At 38.0% G+C, this 21,954-nt stretch overlaps 1 protein-coding gene across 1 annotated transcript in view; it reads left to right on the top strand.

The window, feature by feature from the left end:
* Positions 1-21,954, top strand: part of dym (dymeclin) — an 81,052-nt gene that overhangs the window by 45,870 nt on the left and 13,228 nt on the right. The window contains exons 14-16 of the mRNA XM_039661050.2: positions 5,911-6,016; positions 16,971-17,153; positions 18,257-18,370. Of these exons, the coding sequence (XP_039516984.2) occupies positions 5,911-6,016; positions 16,971-17,153; positions 18,257-18,370 (403 nt within the window). The remainder of the gene's footprint in view (positions 1-5,910; positions 6,017-16,970; positions 17,154-18,256; positions 18,371-21,954) is intronic.

Here is a 21,954-nt window from a genome sequence, read left to right as displayed (position 1 = left end):
TTTATGCTTTATCTACAAATGAAGTAATAATGGGAATATTGACCTTGAAGAGAGTGTTGTCGTGTCGCAAACGAACGCGACGGGCTGTGTGAATTCTGAATGGAGAATGACTGAGGCGAGATGACTTTCCGTTAACTTTAACTTAGCGACTAAAATTACACATTATGCAATGACTTTAGAAGTCTTGGAATATAGGGTGAAAACTTGATTGTGCTTTACAAAGTTTTTTATGCCTTTAGTGGGGCTTAACAAAATAACATAATACTATGCAGAATATCGGACGTCACTGAGAAGCTGTAGCCGTGGCGGGAGGATTTTAAGTGTGGCGGCCCGCCACGGGAGAATGAATGTAGAGGAAACACTGTGAACCTGAAGTGTCCCTAGCTCTTTCCACAGGGTTTATGTGTGCAGAACAAGAGAACCACACGAGTTCCTCCCAACACTGTCAATCACACACACCTCACCTGATAGACCTGCTAATCTGTCAACAGTATAATAATTCCAAACCGCACACTTGCATATGTTAGCAGCTGAAGTATTTGTGTGTGTGTGTACTTGTTAAAAGCCCAGGTGCACTGAAGTACCCCTGTTTGAAGAGAGTGGGTATTTTTAGCTCAGAGTGGCTTTAAGAGTCGACAAAGTGCAGCCCTGCTGCTTCGTGTCCCATTAGCACAGTGAGAACTCCACCTGCTCCAGTCACAGAAAAGAGACCCAGAAATCGACACACACCAAACGAAGCACTTCAGTCGTCTGTGAACAGACAGACCATAACAGACGCACAGATTTATCTAGACTGAAAGTTCCAGACAGTGTGTGTGTGTGCGTATGTATCAGACGGATCAAAACCCAGACCAGACGGACAGATAGTTCTGTGTGTGTGCCAGCGGGCATTTAATGTGCTCTGACTCTCTCAGTAGGTCACAGTGACTTGGTGTTTCATATAAACACTCTCAACTCTGCAGTCTACCCTTCCTGTTGCTTCTGCATGGATTTGATCCCTGAAATAAATACCGATCAAACAATAATCTCAGGCCGAACAAGTCCCGAGCGGTGCGCATGCCAGCAACAGTACAAAATAATTATTAACGGATGTTTGAGCTTTCATTGGCACTTTTTCTCGTTTTTGCTTGTGGGCTGCTGTTGTTTGCGTTAGAGGAAACAGTTGATAATAAGACCAGGCGGGATGATAATATTTATGTTCTGATTTGTTTTCCTGTTTGCGTGGTGTTTGCTAAGTCAAGCACTGTTGCATACACTTTAAATTTCAGTTTGTGTCGACCTACATTCTTGATTTATCAAACCATGTGTGTTATTGAGCAGAGGTGTGCTGTGCTGTTACTTTACTAAATGATCAGATGTGTGATTTATCCTGCTGGATCATAAAACGGACGGGAGAACTTTTTTGGGTCAGTATATCCCAGAATGCCCTAGCAACCACTTAGCAACAACCTAGCATCATGGTGGGGAGTTAACTTTTGTTCCAGGGTTATTACCATTAACTAAAACAAAAAATCAATACTTGAAATAAAATAATCATTAACTGGGATAAAATATTAAGCTTATTTTATTTCTGCTAGTTGCCAAGGCAAAATTTATCATTTTTTTTAAATTCGTAAATCGAAATAAACTAATAAAAATTACTAAAACAGACAACAAAATTGCTAACTTTAAAGATAAAATGAAAACGTAAAATATAAAAATAGAATCTACTTCAAAATATTTAGATAAACTGTTCATAATATATTAATATAATAGTATATTAATTCGTACCAGCAAACACCACCAAGATTTTCTTGTGGAAGGATATGGTTTCACAGCAGATGGTGGCAGATGAGTTGATCCGACTCTAATTTGACACAAACTATAATGACATGTTGTTTTCTCCATGACGCAAGATGTTTTTAGCTGTCAGAATAATAATCCATGACTGAAGTTATATTAGCCGTCGCCATTTTTAATGAACATCAATGCAGCATATTGATGCAACACACACGCTCACATTCACAGGTAAGACAATTGGTAAAAGATAAAAGGCTGTGTTAAAAAATACAACATTAGCTAACTAGATACTGAACAATATCTATAGGGCTGTCACTTTATTGAACGCAATTAACGCAGCATCCATTTTTTTTGGCTGCGCTACAGTATATGATCTCTGCGCTACGTTCAAGTGGTATTAAACCATTCAAGCGTGATAAGACGCAAAAAATGACCTCAAATCTGTACTGGTGTGCGTCTGCTTTTTTTGGCCTTGTTTGCCTGCGCTGACTGTATAAGCAGGTACAGGTGGTACAGGGAATTTTGACTGCTTTTTCTCTGCCATAATTGTGAGACTTCCTAGCTTCTGGCCGCTACGTGCCTCTCCTCGTACTCTTTCGAAATGATCGAGTCAACCAGGTGTGCGGATGTGGGCGGCTCATGTAGCAGCAGGGGTGGTAGCCATGGTAGGGAGGGGGAGCGACAGGCACCCAGCCAATCATTGCTTTCGTTCCGAATGGAAAGTGTAGCTATGTTTATTGCAGCCCTGAGAGGACTACAAACACTCGATTTTTATACTCTCCTATTCAGAGTACTCACATTCTTGGTGTGTATAAAGGCCAATTTATACTTCTGCATAGGGTGCGCGCAGTAGGTACGGCGTAGCATACGTACAGACGCGTCCCATACCGCGCACCCTTCGCCGTAACCTGATGCTCCCATCCTCCTCAAAAATGTAACTACACGTCGCGACGACGCAGACCGCAAGATCGGTGATTGGTCGGCTTGGTAGCATCGCATTTCCTCCAACGCATTTCCGCATGTACCTTCTAAAGCATTTCCACACGTAACATCTCCTCCGACGTCTTCTCTCATTTCTGCCTTTCAGTTTTAGTAATTTCACTAAAATTAACTGTTTTTCCATCTCAAAAAGCTCCAACTCCAACATGATCTGCTCTCTTTCAATCGCTATTGCTTGTAACCTAGCTGCGAGGAATCTAAACACAGTGGAACATTAAAACCCTCCGCCGCCAACTAGCGTTCCGGAGCAGTACTGCAGAGCAACCAAGACCTGAACGCAGAAGTATAAATGCTCACGACGGCATCGCCTATGTGCCCTCGACGCAGAAGTATAAATTGGCCTTTAGTATATAAAGACAGTTTAAACAAATTTAGGGGAAAGTGTTAGCCTGACTTTGTCATACTCATATTCAAGAGAGAATATGAGTCTGAAACCGCTCTATTAGGCTTTGATTATGAGGCGCGTCGAAACCGAACGAGGAAAAAAAAACCTCTGCACTCACTTGGATAGTCGTTAGACCTACAACCAATCATAGCAATGCAGTAAGTCAACTCCTTTGCGTAGCGCAGTTTTCAAATACAGAACGCAGCCTAACTTTACTTATTTTAGAAGTTAAATAAATAACTTCTCCATGAGTGCCACCAAAGGAGAAACCACAACGACCACAGGCTTTTCATTATGCCCAATCTTCTTAGCGACCGTCAGAGCCAGCTGATAAGTTACACTTTTGCCGAATCATGTAGGAAGGACGCCAAAAATATCTTTTGGATCGACAAATGCCTTGATTGCAGTTCTCTGTTTGTCTATTAAAATGAACGCGCTGTCGATTTATTTGACCAAAGACGCGACAGTAGAATCTATACATCTCAATTCTCCAGCTGCAGTCATCTTTGACAAGCGCTCTTTAACGTTACATAACGTGATGATTACGTCCCTGCAGATCATCTGTCCATCATCGTATAAAGCCCGCCCTGGCAATTTGATTGGCCCGTTCATTTTTTGCCTGATCATAATTACTCCTCAATGGATCGAGTCCAGACCGAACTTCCCGACCAAAAAATGTTTTGGGCGGAGTTCGGGCTGGCATCCAGGCTAGGAAAGTGCCTACCCTACCTTTAATGGCTAAAATTGAAAGGGAAAAAAATCCAAAATGATATTTACTGTTTCATATACTACTTTTTTATGTATTTAAAAATAAATTATATTTTTAGCTTCTAGTTTTATTTTACACCGTACAACAAACAGAATGCAGTATGCAGAAAATATTCGTTACTTAGCTGTCCAATAACATAATGGTTCTGCAATTAATTTGTAGTTTATTCATTTTGCATAACATTTCCATAGTTTTCATATACTGCAATTCTAGTAAATGCAATTCCAAACGTACTCAAGTGTTGTAAGAGTGAAGAGAGGTGTGTGTGTGTGTGTGTGGTATGACTGCTTCATATGGTTAGAGCTCAAGGCATGTGCCATCCTTTAATGATTAATAGTCATCAGTATGAGACGCATTAATCCTTCCCATCATGCCTGCTGTTCTCCATAAGCCTACATGCACAGCACTTGCATTTTCTTTCACCCATGCACATATACTGCACATTCCAGCAGAAGAAGATTTGAAGGTCATCATAGTGAGGCAGCTCATCATTACCCATGATTTATGTTTAATTCTGCCTTTAACATACAACGACTCTGATTGGCTGGCTATTATCACAGACGCTTACTTGGTGCTATCCGGGTCAGAAAGGTGTTAATGTGGGTATCTGTATGCCTGTGAGAATGATTTTTGATTTAAACCATGATGATGACCAAGTAAACTGCCTAACTAGACAGCATCTAACAATCCCAGAATGCAGTGCTCAGTGGGAAAGTGATGCTCGTATTTCCTTCAATACTACAAATTATCAATGCAAATAGCTTTAATAATATTTATTCATATTTTGAACTAGCTTTTATTTTTAGATTTTTCAGTTTCAATTTTAAGTGCTTTTGTTATTTTTAGTTTCTATGTTTCTGTTCAGCTTTAATTTTTAGTTTTACTCATTTTAGTACTTCAAGTTTTGTGTTTTAAGCTTTCGTTTAATATACTGTTTATATACTGTTTAATATACTTTTTATATAAGTTTATATAATATTATATACATTATATATATATATATATATATATATATATATATATATGAACTTATATAAGTAATTGAAATTAACAATAAAAACAGTTTTATAGTTTTAGTTAACAACACTGGTTAAATTCAGACTTTAATCACAGTTACAGAGCAAAGGTTGTGACTGAGGCTTTTGTTAAGAAAAAAATCATACCAGTTCAAGTTTTTTGGAAACTTTCATCCTGGTTTCTATATTTTTAACTCTCAGAGCGAGGCAGAAATGCTTCAGAAGATCTTGCTGTCCTGTAGGCTTTTGTCTCCCTGAGTCTAAAATGTGACCCAGTTTACTCGAGCTGGATTTGAAAAACTTCTTAGAGAAACTCAAGTCTGGAGGTTTTTCTGATCCAGCCCTCGTGCCCAGACCTGGGAGAAAACTCTGACCCAAATTACATACTGTACAAACTTAAGCTTCATTAAAAGAGCTCTGAAACCAGAGCACAGTCCCAAAGCCCGCTGAGCTGCCTACATAACTTTTATAGCCGTCACAGAACCTAATAAGTGACCGACGTGGGCAGCAACTTAGTCGACTTGCCTCAATTTAAAGCATTTTTGTTCTTTGAAATAAAGCTGAAAGATGAAAAACCTAAACTAAATAAGAGTTTGAAATGTTTATCTTGCTTTGTCTGCCATATTAATCTGAGCTCGGCACACAATGCATTGTGGGATTGCCTCCATACAAGGATACGTGTTTTCCAAAGCAAGGTCCGCATATTAAAGTTGCCTATATTTGCATGCGTAGCATCGGTTAAGATGCAATTTCTCAGCTGTGACTCTTCTTCTCATTGGCATATGAGGAGATTACGATTTTTTACATCTAAAAAATCTGGTAGGCAAAAACAAACGCAGCAGGTCGTTCATCATCGTGACACGCTGTTTTGATTTTCTGACGAGACAAATACAATCTTGTGTAATGATTTCAAGCAAGAATTTGTGGTTCTAACTCTCTCTCTCTCTCTCTATTTCTCTCAGTTTGTTTGCTCTGCTGTCTAAGAAGCACAATAAAGTTTTGGAGCAGGCGACCCAGTCCTTGCACGGGCCTCTGGGAGCAGACGACAGGACCGTCCTGCCCGACTATGTGAGTCAATCCCTCAGTTCACTGGTTCACATTTACCCATCAAGGGCTAATGTATTAATGTGTACATGTGCAAATAAAAACTAGGTTAAGTCTTAAATTCAATTTTCTTTTCATTTTTAAGGTCCGAAGTCTTATATGGTATAACAAAAGTCTTGATTATCTTTTTAAGAGGTCTTAAATTTGGGGCTTGAATCGTGATATGGCGTGATATGTGATTATTAATCTTCAAAAGGCTATAATTTAATAAAATTAATATGAGTGGTGTACATTTCAAAGTAAATTCATTGCTGTTGCTGCGATAGGCACATTTATGCCAAGCAATTGCTTATTCAATTCAATTAAATTCACTTCTATAATTCTAAAACTCCAAATTCTACATTTTATTTCTATATCGCTTTTCGCAATACATATCATTTCAAAGCATGCTTTACAGAAAATGATTTATGGTTGATATCACTCTTTAAAAATATTTACTTTTTTTAAGAGTGCATATTTGATCACCCTCATCATCTAAATGAGCATATGGAAGTAGTGAAAATATTTCAAAATAAGAGTCTCGTTGCATTTCTGTTTGTTTATAATTAAAAGTCCCGCATTATGCAAAACATTTTTTTTTCTTTTTTTTATTGGGGGGGGGGGGGGGGTTTCGCTTACACAACACACTGTATCTGCAATTTAATTTAGTGTTACTATAAGTACTTCTGTGATTATTAAATTAATACAGTATGAAGCAGAAATATTTAAACCTAGAATGATTCCTACATTCAAATAAATCATGTTCTTTTAAATATCTCCTCATATACTTTTTTTTATTAATTAAAAATTAATTATTTGATTCATTTTCATCGCGCACCTAAAATTTTCAAATTAGTAGCACATTTGCTTCTTTGGAAAAAAATATAGACATACACATTTGCTTTGGCCTCAACTTGTGATTTGATCAATCGGATGTTAAAACCAGGCGTAAACAGCAACCCTGAGCCCTCAGAGCATCATTAGTCCTAAATGACGTGTGTGTGTGTGTGTGTGTGTGTGTGTGTGTGTGTGTTAGACAGCAGACAGTCCTTCTGGCTAGACATAAAGACACATAGTAGACATAAAGGGAGGGCGGGGCTTGGGAGGAAAGGGGGAGGGGCTATTTCAGGAGGTCATTTAGGTCAGTGGATTCAACCCTAGAGGGCAGCAGCCAACCTGCTCTGCTGCCCCCTAGAGAGGGGGTGGGGTGTCTGGGACAATGGGGATGTAAATGGAGTGTGTGTGAGAAGTTGAGAGTCTTCAGTGTGTGTGTGTGTGTGTGTGTGTGTTTGCTCCACAAACAGCCTGAGGCCGGAGCCTTGCAGATGTCTGCTGTGTGTCTGGGTGGGTCAGACTGCTGTCTGCTGTCCTGATTAAGCCCCGCACCCCTGCTTTGTGCCTCGTTCTCCTTCCATTCACATCTATTCCTCTTCATCTGTCCATCTGTCTCTCTCTGTCTCTCTGAATATCTTCACTCACACTCCCTTTTCCATCAGTTTCCACAGTTCCACTGAATGAAGACATCACTTGCTATGTTACTACATAACCTGCCCACAAAAAAACAACAACAACAACAACTTAATTTATGAGATGTACTCCTAGTTTCTGAAAACATGCTTTACACCCAAAGTATTTTGATTTTGGATATTTATGCCATCACTGTTTGTGGTGAATCGTTCAGAAGGTATAAAAATGTACAAATAAGTTCCATAGTAATCCATTATAAATACAAATATTTAATAATAATCAAATAAAAACAATTATTGTCATTATTATTAATATTATGTATTGTTTTTTTTATTTGTATTAATATAATAAGAAATATAATAATAATATAATATACATCTGGAGAAGCATTTAGAAGTTATTGAAATGAGTAATTTGAATACCAATCAATTATTTTTAATTGTAAAAAAAACCCCCATAAAAGTATCATTAATATTATTTAAATAATAATAGTAATACATAATAATAATAATTATAATGATTACAAATAATAATAATAATTTATTCTTATCTATTTATTATTATTATTAATGATAATAAAATGCTATTATAAGCTCTGATGAAGCATTCAAGGTATTTGATTAAAAACAGTAGTTATTTAAATTAGTATTCAATTATTATTAATTATAATAGATTAAAACATTAATTTGTGTATATATATATATATATATATATAATCTATTTATTAATTGTTTTATTTGAGATGGACAGAAAACTGAGTTTTATGTACTCAAAAAATGTAATTAAATACCTGTACTTTACGATTAGGATTACACAATTAGAGTATCGTCCCCTAGTGCGCATTGCATTGCATATTTCATCAGTGTCATTACAGAAGCCATTTAGGTTTGTGTTGCCTATTTTGTTGATGTTGTTGTTTTGAAGACCGGACTTTGTGAGGAAGTTGTCCCTCCAGCGGGTTGAAGAGCCAAAGCAGAGCCAGTTTTCCCAGAAGCACCCTTTCTTCAGTAGAAGCGCATGATTGGGCTCCGGCTCTGTGTATTTCTGTGTTTCTCAGAGGAGTTTTATGGGAAGGATGTCCAAAACAGTTATCAAGCACGAGTTTAGACTTCATTTGATTTTGCAAGCCTTTCCTCTGTCATATCTTATAAGACAAACAACATTCACACACGCACACACACACTGTTTTTGTCTGCTGTCACTGTTATCGCCATGGGATTTCCTTCAATCTATGGGAACAGATGCAGTTTGTGATGTTAAGACTGTGTGTCTGTACATACAGAACATCTTATGAAATAGTTATCGCCAGTTATCTAAAATCTGACTGCATTTTCAAGACGTCAAGCAGCCGATATGTGTATGAAAATTAGAAATTAGCTTGTGTAAAAACAAAAAAATGTAATCTTTCAGTTAATGCTTATTTTATTTTAAGCAACAAAAGTTGTTTTATGGTTTAAAGGGATTACCCCAAAATTAGCCCATGATTTACTCACCTTCAAGCCATCCTAGGTGTATATGACTTTCTTCTTTCAGACAAAAGAACAATACAATCGGAGTTATATTAAGAAAATGTCCTGGCTCTTCCAAGCTTTATAATGACAGTGAATGGTTCTTTCTGTTTGGAAGTCCATCATAAAAGTGCATCCATCCGTCATAAAAGTGCATCTATCCATGATAAAAGTGCGTCTATCATCATAAAAGTGGATCCATCCATGATAAAAGTGGATCTATCCATGATAAAAGTGCATCTGTCCATGATAAAAGTGTGTCTATCATCATAAAAGTGCATTTATCCATCATTAAAGTGCACTATCCATGATAAAAGTGCATCTATCCATCATAAGAGTGCATCTACCCATGATAAAAGTGCATCTATCATCATAAAAATGCATCTATCCATGATAAAAGTGCATCTATCCATCATAAGAGTGCATCTAACCATGATAAAAGTGCATCTATCATCATAAAAATGCATCTATCCATGATAAAAGTGCATCTAGCATCATAAAAGTGCATTTATCCATCATAAAAGTGCATCTATCCACAATAAAAGTGCATCTATCATCATAAAAGTGCATCTATCCATGATAAAAGTGCATCTATCATCATAAAAGTGCATCTATCCACAATAAAAGTGCATCTATCATCATAAAAGTGCATCTATCCACAATAAAAGTGCATCTATCATCATAAAAGTGCATCTATCCATGATAAAAGTGCATCTATCCATGATAAAAGTGCATCTATCATCATAAAAGTGCATCTATCCATCATAAAAGTGCTGCACACAGCTCCGGGAGTTCATAAAGTCCTTCTGAAGTGAAGCCGTGTGTTCGTGTAGGAAAAATATCCATATTTAAAACTTTATTGACTAAAATAACTAGCTTTCTGACATACGGCCTACACAAGTCGACTTATGCCAAAAGAGTAACACTTGGCGATGTATGACGTAGGATGTAGGAGTCGCGTAAGCTTTGATGCCTCTCGCAGTTCAAACTAACAGGGCTGGGCAACAAACTCAAGCTCCTCCCACATTTCTCTTTTAGACTTCTTAGTGTTTTGGTTTGCTCTAACCTCTGCGCTTCAGCGTTGGTCATTATGTTGTGTGTGAAGTCAAGTGTTACTCTTTCACTGTAAATCGGTGCGTAGGCCGTCTGTTGGAAACTAGTTATTGTAGTCGATAAAATATGGATAATAAGGATATACAGCTAGGATAGCTTGAGGGTGAGTAAATCAGGAGGTAAATTTCATTTTTGGGTGAACTATCCCTTTAAGTTTTAGTTTAATAACCCTGATCTGTACGAAGAGAGAGACAGACCGCAGTGCCACGATTATGGGATGTCTCAGTGTCTTAATACAGGTCAGAAAGTGACCTATTTACCATCTCCCTAAAGACGCACACACTTTCTACCTGTCTCTTCCTCTGCCCTTCTTTTCCTCCCTCGTTTTCTTCTCCATCTGTTTCATTCTCAGTCCTCTCATCTTTGCTCTTTAAAGGCTCTTTTGATTGTCGCAGCAGCAGCTGGAGCGTTTACAGGTGGGAAACGCTTAGCTTGTTTTCCTCAGCGTCCTCCAAAATCCAATATGTATTCCAGCACTCGGTTTCTGATCATCACGTGTCAAACCGGTGTTCAGTGAAACTATAAAAGATTCACCGATTTACCTTAAAGGTGCCATCTAACATCATAAATCAAATCCTACTCCATATTCCATAACAGATGGGGGCAGTATACCTCCAAAAAATGACTTGTGCTCCTACCATCGCGCATGTTATTCAAATCATTTGACATGATAGTAAAAGGTTGGAAGACCGCAGTTTCACGTGGAACATTTGGAGATTTTTAGAGATCAGAGACTCAACTAAACACTAGAGTGAACTAAACTAAACACTATGAATCTCAACACTAAATGATGAAGACCGCCTCATAGATCTCAAAAACAAGCTGGTGCATTTCGACGATATGGGAAAATAAAAGCTTGGGCAATTATTTGAAGTTTATGGTATTCGTTTTGTTCATATTACACTTTTATTGTTAGTGAATTAATTTGACAGACAGCATTCGCTGATGTTGATCAAGCTAGCGCCGTGAATTCACCGTGAGACACACGCAATTGACACTTAGCAAGCAGGTTAGTTAAGCTCTCAGATTCTGTCAATTATATTACGCAATTCCAAGAATAAATACCGTTTTGGCGCTTGTACATGTTACACTACAGATCCCTAGCGCACGTGAACCGATCGTCTCTACTAGCTGGAAAAAGAACACGAACACTGTTGAAAGATTCCTGTATGCTACAACTTACCAAAATGTATTCCTCATGCATAATGTCGACCAATCATTTTTTGAACTCTTCCCTGAACTGAAATGTAGTAGTGGGCTGTATTTCCACACGACTGACATCAGGTTCAAGTACACACACAAGCCGGCGCGAGCGCGACTCACTCGTCTATTGCAGTTTGGCTGGTGGTAACGTTGCCCGTCCGCATACCGCCTCCCATGGCCGGAACTGGTATTACGATACCTGCCGGGCCGGGGCTAGTAATTTAGCATGCTAATTCAGGTTAATATCTCGGCAGCACTATAACTTGTCCGTTTTTTAATGACATCTTTGCACTTATTTCTTCTCATTCTTTTGATGCGTGTAGCTCATTTTTCGTATATTGTTACCTCAATTATTACATATGCCACCTTTAAAGATGAATCTCCATTTGCTCACTTCCGTCATTTACCTGACTGTTGCCATGGCGACGACCATCTACCTCTTGGGATCAGTGTCTCGCCTTGACCTGACCTTTGACCCCTGACCTCTGCTTGAGAGCATAAGGGCTTGTAACCATGGAGACAGGAGTTTGCCTCTTACTGGCTTAGATGGTATTGACATCAGTCATTAGCTGATCATTAGACCACACACACACACATGCGCGCGCTCATGCACGTATACACACAGACAGATGACTAATGACTGTCTGGCACTGGATGCATGGGCACTTCCTGTTCCTTTCTATCTATTTCTCAATGCACATACACACAATTTTATTTTCAGTAGCATCTTATTTTGTCTAGCTCTAGGTTTATGAGTCATATGTCCTGACAGTTAGTGATGTAATAAAACCCTTTACCATAAGTGTTAATCTTTGGTTCATAACCCACGCTGTTCAGATTTCTCATGCAGACATATTTTTAACTTTCTTCTGCTCACCAAGGCTGATCATAAATACAGTAATATTGTGAAATAGTATTACAATCTAAAATAGCTGTTTTCTATGTGAATATGTTTTAAAATGTAATTTATTCCTGTGATCAAAGCTGAATTTTCAGCATTACTCCAGTCTTCAGTGTCACATGATCCTTCAGAAATCACTCAAATATGATGAATTCCTGCTAAAAAAACATTTCTGATAATTATGAATATTTGTCAGGGTTCCTGGTTGAATATTAAAAACATAAATGAATGTCACTTTTAATTAATTTAAGGCCACCTTGCTGAATAAAGTATGAATTTCTTTACAAAAATCTGCCCCCAAACAGTAGTGTTTATGTGCATTCCACTCACAGTGACTCTTCTGATGAATGTACATCAGACTGATATTAATGAAAAATAGTAATATCACACTGCAGCATAACATCTGTGTGTATTAGACTAGATGATTAGAAGATACTTGAATCAAAGCACTACAGAAGTGCTTTGATTTTGTCTGTGTAGGATTTGTTCACACATTAACATCTGACCTGATTTTCCCTGTCTCTCTGTGTGTGTGTGTGTGTGTAATCTCATTAGTCTGTACTGTAGAGCATATCGCTCTCATCCCTAATTCACTCCTACGTTCTTCTCGTCTAATTATCACTCCCTGTTTCTGTCTAGACACCTCCAGCGTCTTTCTAGGTTGTAGTTTGATCTGGTTTCCCAGACGTCCTTCTCAACTGCTTTTGCTTCACGGCCCACATTTCACTTCGAACGTCAAGTACCTGACCAGTTTTGTTCACCAGTTTGAACGGACCTTTGACCTGTTTGTTGAGAACCGCAGGTCTAGACGAGAATTTCCAGGTTTGGTCTGATCCCGTCCTGCACGTTTGTTTCATAAGTATCTACTTAAATTTGGTTAATAACAGCGGCGACAGTCTCCCACCCCGTTAATATTCCCGACTGCTGCGTCCGCAGATCTTTTCCGACATGTAGGGGGTCGTCATGGGAACGGAGGGCAGGAATTTCCTCTGTCTGGTGGGAAGGGGAAGGTGTGAGGAACACGACCCAGAGCGGAGGGCTTCGGCTGGGCTTATGTCATCAGCACAACTTCTGCAAACTCGACATCCGCACTGTAGAAATAAACCTGAATGGATTAGCCAAAAATGGTTAATAACCAAAGAATGAAATGTCGTTCCAATCCTGTAATACTAATTATGCGATTTTAAATTATTCCAGAGAGATTTCTGTCCCTCCATTGGAAGTCCATGTAACCAAACCTTCGTCATAAAACAAATTCATGTGAATCAAGCGGTTTAATCCAAGTATTGTGAAGAGATACAATCGCTTTGTGTGATGAACAGATTTAATTTGCCTCTAAACATTGATCAACACACATACATATACAGAACGACAAGCTATATGTGAATACAAGCCTAAATTAAATGTGTTCATCATAAAGGGATACTCCACTTTTTTTGGAAATAGGCTCATTTTACCACTCCCCCAGAGTTAAACAGTTGAGTTTTACCGTTTTCAAATCCATTCACCCGATTTTCGGATATTTAGAAGAATATCACTTACCAGACAGTCTCATTGACTTCCATAGTATATTTTTTTCCTGTATGGAAGTCAATGAGACCAGAAACTGTCTGCTTACTGATATTCTTCTAAATATCAGAAAATCGGCTGAATACATTCGAAAACGGTAAACGCCAACTGTTTAACTCTGGGGGAGTGGTAAAATGAGCATATTTCCAAAAAAAGTGGAGTATCCCTTTAAAGCGATCATATCACTTCACAAGACTTATATTACACGGGTTAATTCATAGAGATTAGTTTCGCAATGTCGTAATGATCTGTTTGGATCTTTTGCAAGTTGCATGGATTTTAAGTGGAGGATCAGGAACCTCCCAGGTTTGATTTAAAAATATCATAATTTGTGTTTAGAAGATTAACCAGTTGTACAAGTTTAATTACAGACTTTTCCTTTTTTTGTGAAGTGCTATGAATACAAAAATTCAAACATTGTCCAAAATAGAAGCAGATAGAATTGAAAGGGATATAAGAAATAATGAAAGCATTAAATATTCGACTATCCGGATAGGGTTCAGCTTGAAATCTCTCAAAACGTCTGTTGTTTTTTCAGTTTATGTATTTGGGCCATTCTGTTTGAACTTCAACACATCCCTAATTTTAGGGTCAGAAATATTGGTAAGGGCTCTGTACTTTAAGCACGTTTTTCACGAAAACCTGTTTGAAATCAGTCATTATTTCTGCAGTTCTGTTTGCTGCCACTAGAGGCGCATAAATGACACATTCTCAGGGTCTTGCATCATGCGTTGGTGTGAGATTTCGCCTTTATACGTGTCCTGACATTAAGTATGGTGTTCCGGTTCAGGTATTAACAGATGGTGCTGTATGGGGACGCTGAAGGCGGCTTACTGGTGTGCACGTGTGTTCGTGAGTCTCAAGCAGAACACAAACTGCAGTAATCACAAAGGCCTTTCCAAAACCTGCTGTCTTTCCAGTAAAGCCCTTGTTCTTCTGGCACTTGTGCCACTGTGAGACTGATTCAATCTGAGGTCAGCAGGACTGAGCGCTTTACACACGTACAGTACTGTGCAGAAGTCTTAGGCACACTAGTATTGTATGCCGCAGTTCTTCTGGTCTTAGTCTCTGTTTTTTCTGTTTCTTCATATAATTTCAGAGGCACTCGATGATGGTGAGATCCGACCTCCGTGGATTTCACTGGATTATTACAATTAATGGCACAATTAATGTCTGGAAATGTAAACTGATATTTCCTACTGAGACACTACAACAAAATACGTAAATAATGGCTTAAAACCATTTCTTTGAGGCGAAAATACTAGTGTGCCTCAGACTTCTGCACAGTACTGTACGTCTCTGGCTCTTTGAGTGAAATCCGAAATCACGTTTTGTCTGACTAGCTGCTACTTCACAACCGTTTAAAAATATGTTCTATATTGTAATAATATGGGTAGTATGAATGAAATCATACCACCCATATGTCATGATGCGAGTCAGTCTCACTTCCTTAAGAAGCAGCTGAAGAAGAACTGAAGAAACGTTCATATCTGGAGCAAAAACACTTCAGGATGAGTTTCTTTTCTTTGTTTTGTTTTTTATTGTTTTACTTTAATTTTATTTATTTATTTGTATTTTTATTACTAATTTTACGTTTCCTCTGATCCTTTTTTCTTTTTATGTTTTCTTATTTTAATTTTTTCTGTTTGATTTTATTTACCTTTCATTTTATTTTCCTTTCCTTTTCTTAATCTTATATTAGTATTTCTTTGTTTTTTCTTTCATTTCTATTTCCTTTTCTCTCTCTCTCTTCTCTCTCTTTCACGAGTTGAATTATGTTTGCAGTGTTTTAAACGATGGTGTGGTGGTTTGTCGTACAGTCATTGAAGCTAATTCCATAAAACTGTGTTTTTTTGTACATTCCTTGGCTTTTGTGTTTCACTACACACACTCTGAACTTTCTCGAGCTGTCATCTCTTAAAATCACTTTTCTTAGCTTCCACACAAAGTGTGTGTGTGTGTGTGTGTGTGTGTTCGTTCCTATGGAAACCGGATTGCACATTCTGTTCCATTGACTTGCTTTTGTCCAGAGAGATTTGTGGCTCGGAAACTGACATCAGTCTTGAGAATTAGCAATAAATGAATAACATAAAGAAGAGGCCGAGATGGCTGCAGGCAGAGACTCTGTATAGGGAAGGACAGTGGGAGAAAAGGAAATGAGAAGGTCGAAGGTCATTGACCGAAGGCTCTTCAGAGACATGGCTTTGAAAAAAAAAAATGTTTTAACGAGTTTGAATGTCAAATGCATTGTGTTACTGAAGGGAAGAATCTTTTGGCAATGGTTTATGTGAAGACATTCTCATAAACAACAGCTACTACAGTTAAAATACATTTATAATAGCTTGTGCTCAAATGTTTAAACAGTATATTGGCATGTTATGTTGTGCATTTTGTAATGAATTGCACTCTTTGAAGCAGTCCCTTAGTACTAAAGCTCTTAGAATTCTTTATTCAAAATATAATGCTTTATAGTTTTGTAAAGCAATTATACCCGTCCTAACACCCCGGGTTCACCCCAAAGCACACACACAGACAATCTATACATCATACAGCCTTGGCTTCAAACATGCTTCAATTTGATGCATGAAATATATATGATGCGGCTGCAGAAAGAGAGAAAAGATGCATTTCTGTTGCCCCCGCTTTAAGTGTGTGTGTGTGACCCAGAAAAAGTGTGACCGCCCAGACTGCAGCAGAGCACAGGGAAATGTTAACCCATTTAACCCACACACACACACACACGGTGTGGTGTTCTCTGCACTGCTGGCACCTTCCTAGACAGCATGTTAGTCCATGCGTTTGAACCAGGGATGCAAATGTCAGGAGTCAATTAGTGTCGTTTGGATCACTTTTTCTGATCAAGCCGTTCAAAAGTTTATGGTTGACGAGATTTATTAATGGTTTTGAAAATTCTCATCTACTCACCAAGGCTGCATTTATTTGAACAAAAATACAGTAAAAAACAGTATTAATGTGACATATTTTATTACAGTTTAACATATGTGAATATATTTTAAAATGTAATTTAATCCTGTGATCAAAGCTGAATTTTCAGTCCAGTCTTCAGTGTCACATTATGATCCTTCAGAAATCACTCATCAGTTGCCTTATAAAATGCAGAGGAAACTTTTTCATTACTTCTGTCATTATCTGCTGCATTTTCTCTTTTCCCCATCAGGCTCAGGATCTGAATGTCATCGAGGAGGTGATCAGAATGATGTTGGAGATTATAAACTCCTGTCTGAGTAATTCCCTCCATCACAACCCGAACCTGCTGTACGCGCTGCTCTATAAGCGAGAACTGTTCGAACAGTTTCGCTCGCATCCCTCTTTCCAGGATATCATGCAGAACCTTGACACGGTGAGACACTGAATGTGTGTTCCAGCTCTGATCCAAACCATAGTGGGCGATCTAGTGTATACACAGACCTTCTAAGACGCCATCCTAGCTGTGACTGATTTGAAACACTCTCCATGAGCAGCAATTCACACAATTGCTATTGTCTCCAGTAGAGTTTTACATTGGCATGTTGTGAAGATTATTTTAAAATATGTAAAAACATTGAGTTTGATCAAAACTATGTAGCTTTTAACAACAAAAAGACCTACTATGGTATATGTCGCCATCACTGTACTGCTGAAGTATTTTGCCTATTTGCCTAAATGTATTGCCTAAGATTGGCATCTCATTAGATTTTGGAACAGAGCTTTTGCTTTTGCTTTTTTTTTTTTTTTAGATATGTGGCTGTCCGTATCACTTTCTAAAGATGATACTGAAGCACATGGTTCAAAATCCTCAGTGCAAACATTCATATAGGTGAAGTTTACACTAAACCCACTGCTTTATATTGTGCAGTCGAATCCCAAGGGGCAATCTACAGAAGTCAGGAAGTAAATTCCCTCTTTAAACACACTCACACTGGTGCATTAATGCTGCATGACCCCCTCCAGCCTTAAACACACCACGCAGAATAAAATTGCTTTCATCCAAAACTGAATTAATGGAATACTAGTGCACTGCATACTGCACAGTGTAAACTGTGTGCTGAATAAGAATAACAAAATGCCACATTTTTCTAAAATTCAGAAATCCAGTTACAAAATAAGTACAGTCATTTTGCATATTAAATTTTTTTTCGTACAAATGTCTTCAATTAGTTTTGATTATAATGGTTCTGTTTGCTTTTTTCTGGTTTAGACACATCTCTTCTGCCCTTTTGACACTTCGATGAGTTATGAAGATGTTTGATTATTGCTGTTGATTCATTCATCATTACATTGCATTCTGGGATATTGTATCACACACACTGTGCAAACATCATCATTTACAACATTGCACTGATGTCTTGGCATTAGCTAGGAGTACATCTGCCGCTCTGAGGCACAAGTCTTTTATGACGTATGTAAAAAGAGCCACAGTGACTGGCTATACAGCTACTGACTGTGTGTGTGTTTGTGTCTCAGGTGATTGGATTCTTCAGCCAGCGACTGGAGCAGGCAGGAAGTGACCTATCAGTGGAGAGAGTTCAAGAGGTCATCAAGAAAGGTGCTGTGGCCCTCCCTAAAGACCGTCTGAAGGTAAGCACATCAAATGAACTCTCTTTCTGGCGTCAGCGGCCCTGTCGGTCCTTTTCCACCTCTTCACCCACCTGACCTCTTCACTCTAATATTTGGTTTATTTTCAAAACAAAATATTTGTCTCTATTTAATTATAGAATAGTGACATTTCACTTCCTCCTGGAACACAAATTATTTTAAGGTGCACTGGATTCAGAATGAATAATTCACCAGCTGACTATCACACAACTGCCATCTGTGGACATACACATACATCATGGTGATACCATGGTAAAAGTTATTAATTTCATAAATAAATAATCATCCAGATAAATTATATTTCTAAGCAACCAATGTGTTTTGCAGTTTTCTATTAATTTTTTGTTTGTATTATTAGTCCTGTTTAAAACTCTTTATGTATATATTTTTTATTTAAATATATGTTTTCAAATAAATTTTAAGTATATTTAGTAAAAGTATATTTTACTAATTACTAACTAATGCAAAACAAATATGCGTGTATATATATTTATTGAAAGAAAAAGTATACAAATATTTTTAAATACACTTTTAAAAAGTTTCAGAAAAAATATCAGTGCAATTAACGCAGTATCTGTTTTTTCCCCCGTCATCCTTTGGCTAGCGTTACAATACATGATCACACTCTTATTCAAGCAAATGCTTTTAAACCATTTACAAGTGATAAAAATAGGCTAATAAATTGTTCGATTTCACTGGCCAGTGTTTGAGTTAGACGCTAAGTTACGGTATAAGTTTATAAATGATAGCTTTCAATTATACTGTAATTCTGAATGCCTGTAATTAATGGCTAAAATTGAGAAAAATGTCAATTTCACAGAGACATCAGTAGCAGTTTTGGTATCAGCGAGGCCTCTTGCTGAATTTCTTTGGCAAACTTTACACTAAAGTTTTTTGTTGTTTAGCATTTGGCGACTGATCATTTTGTACCTACATGTAGCAGGTAAATTAAGCTGTGCTTTATCTGATGCACAGCAAGAGCGAGAGTGAGCGGCGGGTGTCTGAACACACGAGCAATCATGTTTGAGAGCGGGTCAGGCCTCATCTTCATTATCACAAACGACTCCTCCGGGGCCATCCATTACACTTTATAACACATGCGGGTAATGACATCTCCAGAAGAACAGGAAATCACACATATCTGTCTCTGATATACGGGCTAAAAGACTGGAATAAATCTCCAGCTCGTGTCTCGTTACCTTCTTATCCTTACCCACAATCCCCTCTGATCCCCCTAAATCAGGGAAAAAGTGGCCGGTATGTGCCGTTCATCCGCCGTTTAATTGCGTGTTCTATCACATGTTCAGTGTTTCAGATATCACAGACAACATCCATCATGTTAATGGCCAGACGAATGAGTTTGAGGGCCGATAGAAATTGTTCGGCGTCCGCTGCTTCTGAGAAACACCCGCAGACCTTCATGCATGGGCTGATGTATATTGTCTTGTCATTGCAAATCGTTCTCAGTGTGAGCACCATTATGGGGAAGACATTCTTGTGACTGAATCTTTGAGTGTTATTTAAAAGTTTTGTTTGAGACTTTAGCAACAAGTTGGGTTGGCCGTTGTGTGAACTTATAATAAGCTGCTTTGTAAAACAGATAGACCACATTTGTTGTCTATTAACGATTTAGTGAGGTTAACTAGTTTACCTAAAGTTTGACTACAGGAGCTGGTGGTCAGTAACAACACAGAAACAGAAAGTTACTTTTGGTACTGGTACCATATATTGGAAAGAAAATAATTAAACAAACATAATTGCAACCAAAGATAAGAAAAGAAAAATAGGAAAAAACTCAAAATATTGACAGACTGCAGTTGAATCAGTTATAGTTAAGTGCACTTTTTGTGGTTATTTTTCAAGTCAGATAAAATGATGAAGATTACAACAAATGGTATACAAAACAAAAAAAAATCAAAATGGAAAAAAAACTCGTCAAGACCACGCGCAACAACCCACAAGGGTTTTTATGAAAGTTTGTATTGATTAATCCATAGGTTATTGTTCATCAGATGAAAAGATATGCTTGAGGGACTGAAGTACTAGTATATGGAGAAGTGTGGGGGGGACAGGCTGCAGACAACCTTCCTACCAGACCAACAAGGGCGGCTGTTCAGTGGATGTGGCTCAGATGATCGGCTCCCAACCGTAGTAATTTAGCTCACCATCATTTATCTCCAACCAGAGAGAAAGAACCTGCCCTATAGTACACAACAGGACTAGTAAATAAGAGCTGAATTGGAACAAGGTTTGCATTACATTTTTTTTTTAGCTCAATCCACACTAAAATATTCTCATTACCCAACTCTAGATCCTTACAAAATAAATGATAAATGCACAACATACACATAATAAACATTAAATACAACATTAAATCAACACAATCAAAAAACAATATTGAAGTTGCATTACCGACACAAACTCCAAACAAACCAATGCCATGGTGCATATAAACATACTTAATATAAAGTAAACAAATCCATTTGTAAAAATAAAAATTACTTCAACCAATACTTCATAACGACATACAATGAATCCAAACATTTGTCTAAAGCAGGCAATGCTAATATCAACGTTCAGTGCCACTGTTTAGCATATAGCTCATTCTCATTCATTCATTCAGAATACTCACCAATTCCTCTTTAAACATAACGTGATAGCGGCGACGAATTCCCTACAGCCAGTAAGTTGTTCTAAAGAGTTACAATAAGCTTAACTTGAAAGCATAAATCGATCACAAGAGTGAAAAGTTTGTAAAACATACACCTGTCCACAGCCGTCGATCGACTTCCCCACACTTCTGAATGAGGAAGACGCCGCGGCCTGATTAAACACTCACGCGCCCAGACGCGATTTGCCAAGCATAGTCACATGACCGGGGTTACGTTAGATCACGGTCATGCACGTACTCCGCGCAAATGCATCAATCAATATATATGTAAAGATACGTAACAATTCATTATTACTATATACTATATATATATATATATATATATAATTTATTTTTAAAAGGGAAAACATCCAGTTTGCGGCAGTCCTGTGGGCGAAACTGCTTTGTTGATGCTAGAGGTCAGAGGAGAATGGCCCGACTGATTCAAGCTGATAGAAGAGCAACTTTGACTGAAATAACCACTCGTTACAACCGAGGTATGCAGCAAAGCATTTGTGAATTTGGCATAAACAGAATGAGAACATGGATCCATCATGCCTTGTTACCACTGTGCAGGCTGGTGGTGGTGGTGTAATGGTGTGGGGGATGTTTTCTTGGCACACTTTAGGCCCCTTAGTGCCAATTGGGCATTGTTTAAATGCCACGGCCTACCTGAGCATTGTTTCTGACCATGTCCATCACTTTATGGCCACCATGTACCCATCCTCTGATGGCTACTTCCAGCAGGATAATGCACCACGTCATAAAGCTCGAATCATTTCAAATTGGTTTCTTGAACATGACAATGAGTTCACTGTACTAAAATGGCCCCCACAGTCACTATGTGTATGTATGTGTTATTTACACATGTATGTGTATATGTACATATATACATATTGAGCAAGTTTATTATGCA

Source organism: Pimephales promelas, chromosome 19 (assembly GCF_988280905.1).
Source record: "Pimephales promelas chromosome 19, fPimPro1.hap1.1, whole genome shotgun sequence".
In the NCBI taxonomy this organism is placed as follows: domain Eukaryota; kingdom Metazoa; phylum Chordata; class Actinopteri; order Cypriniformes; family Leuciscidae; genus Pimephales; species Pimephales promelas.
The sequence above is the reverse complement of the archived record's forward strand: the minus strand, read 5'-3'. Positions and strand labels throughout refer to the sequence as shown.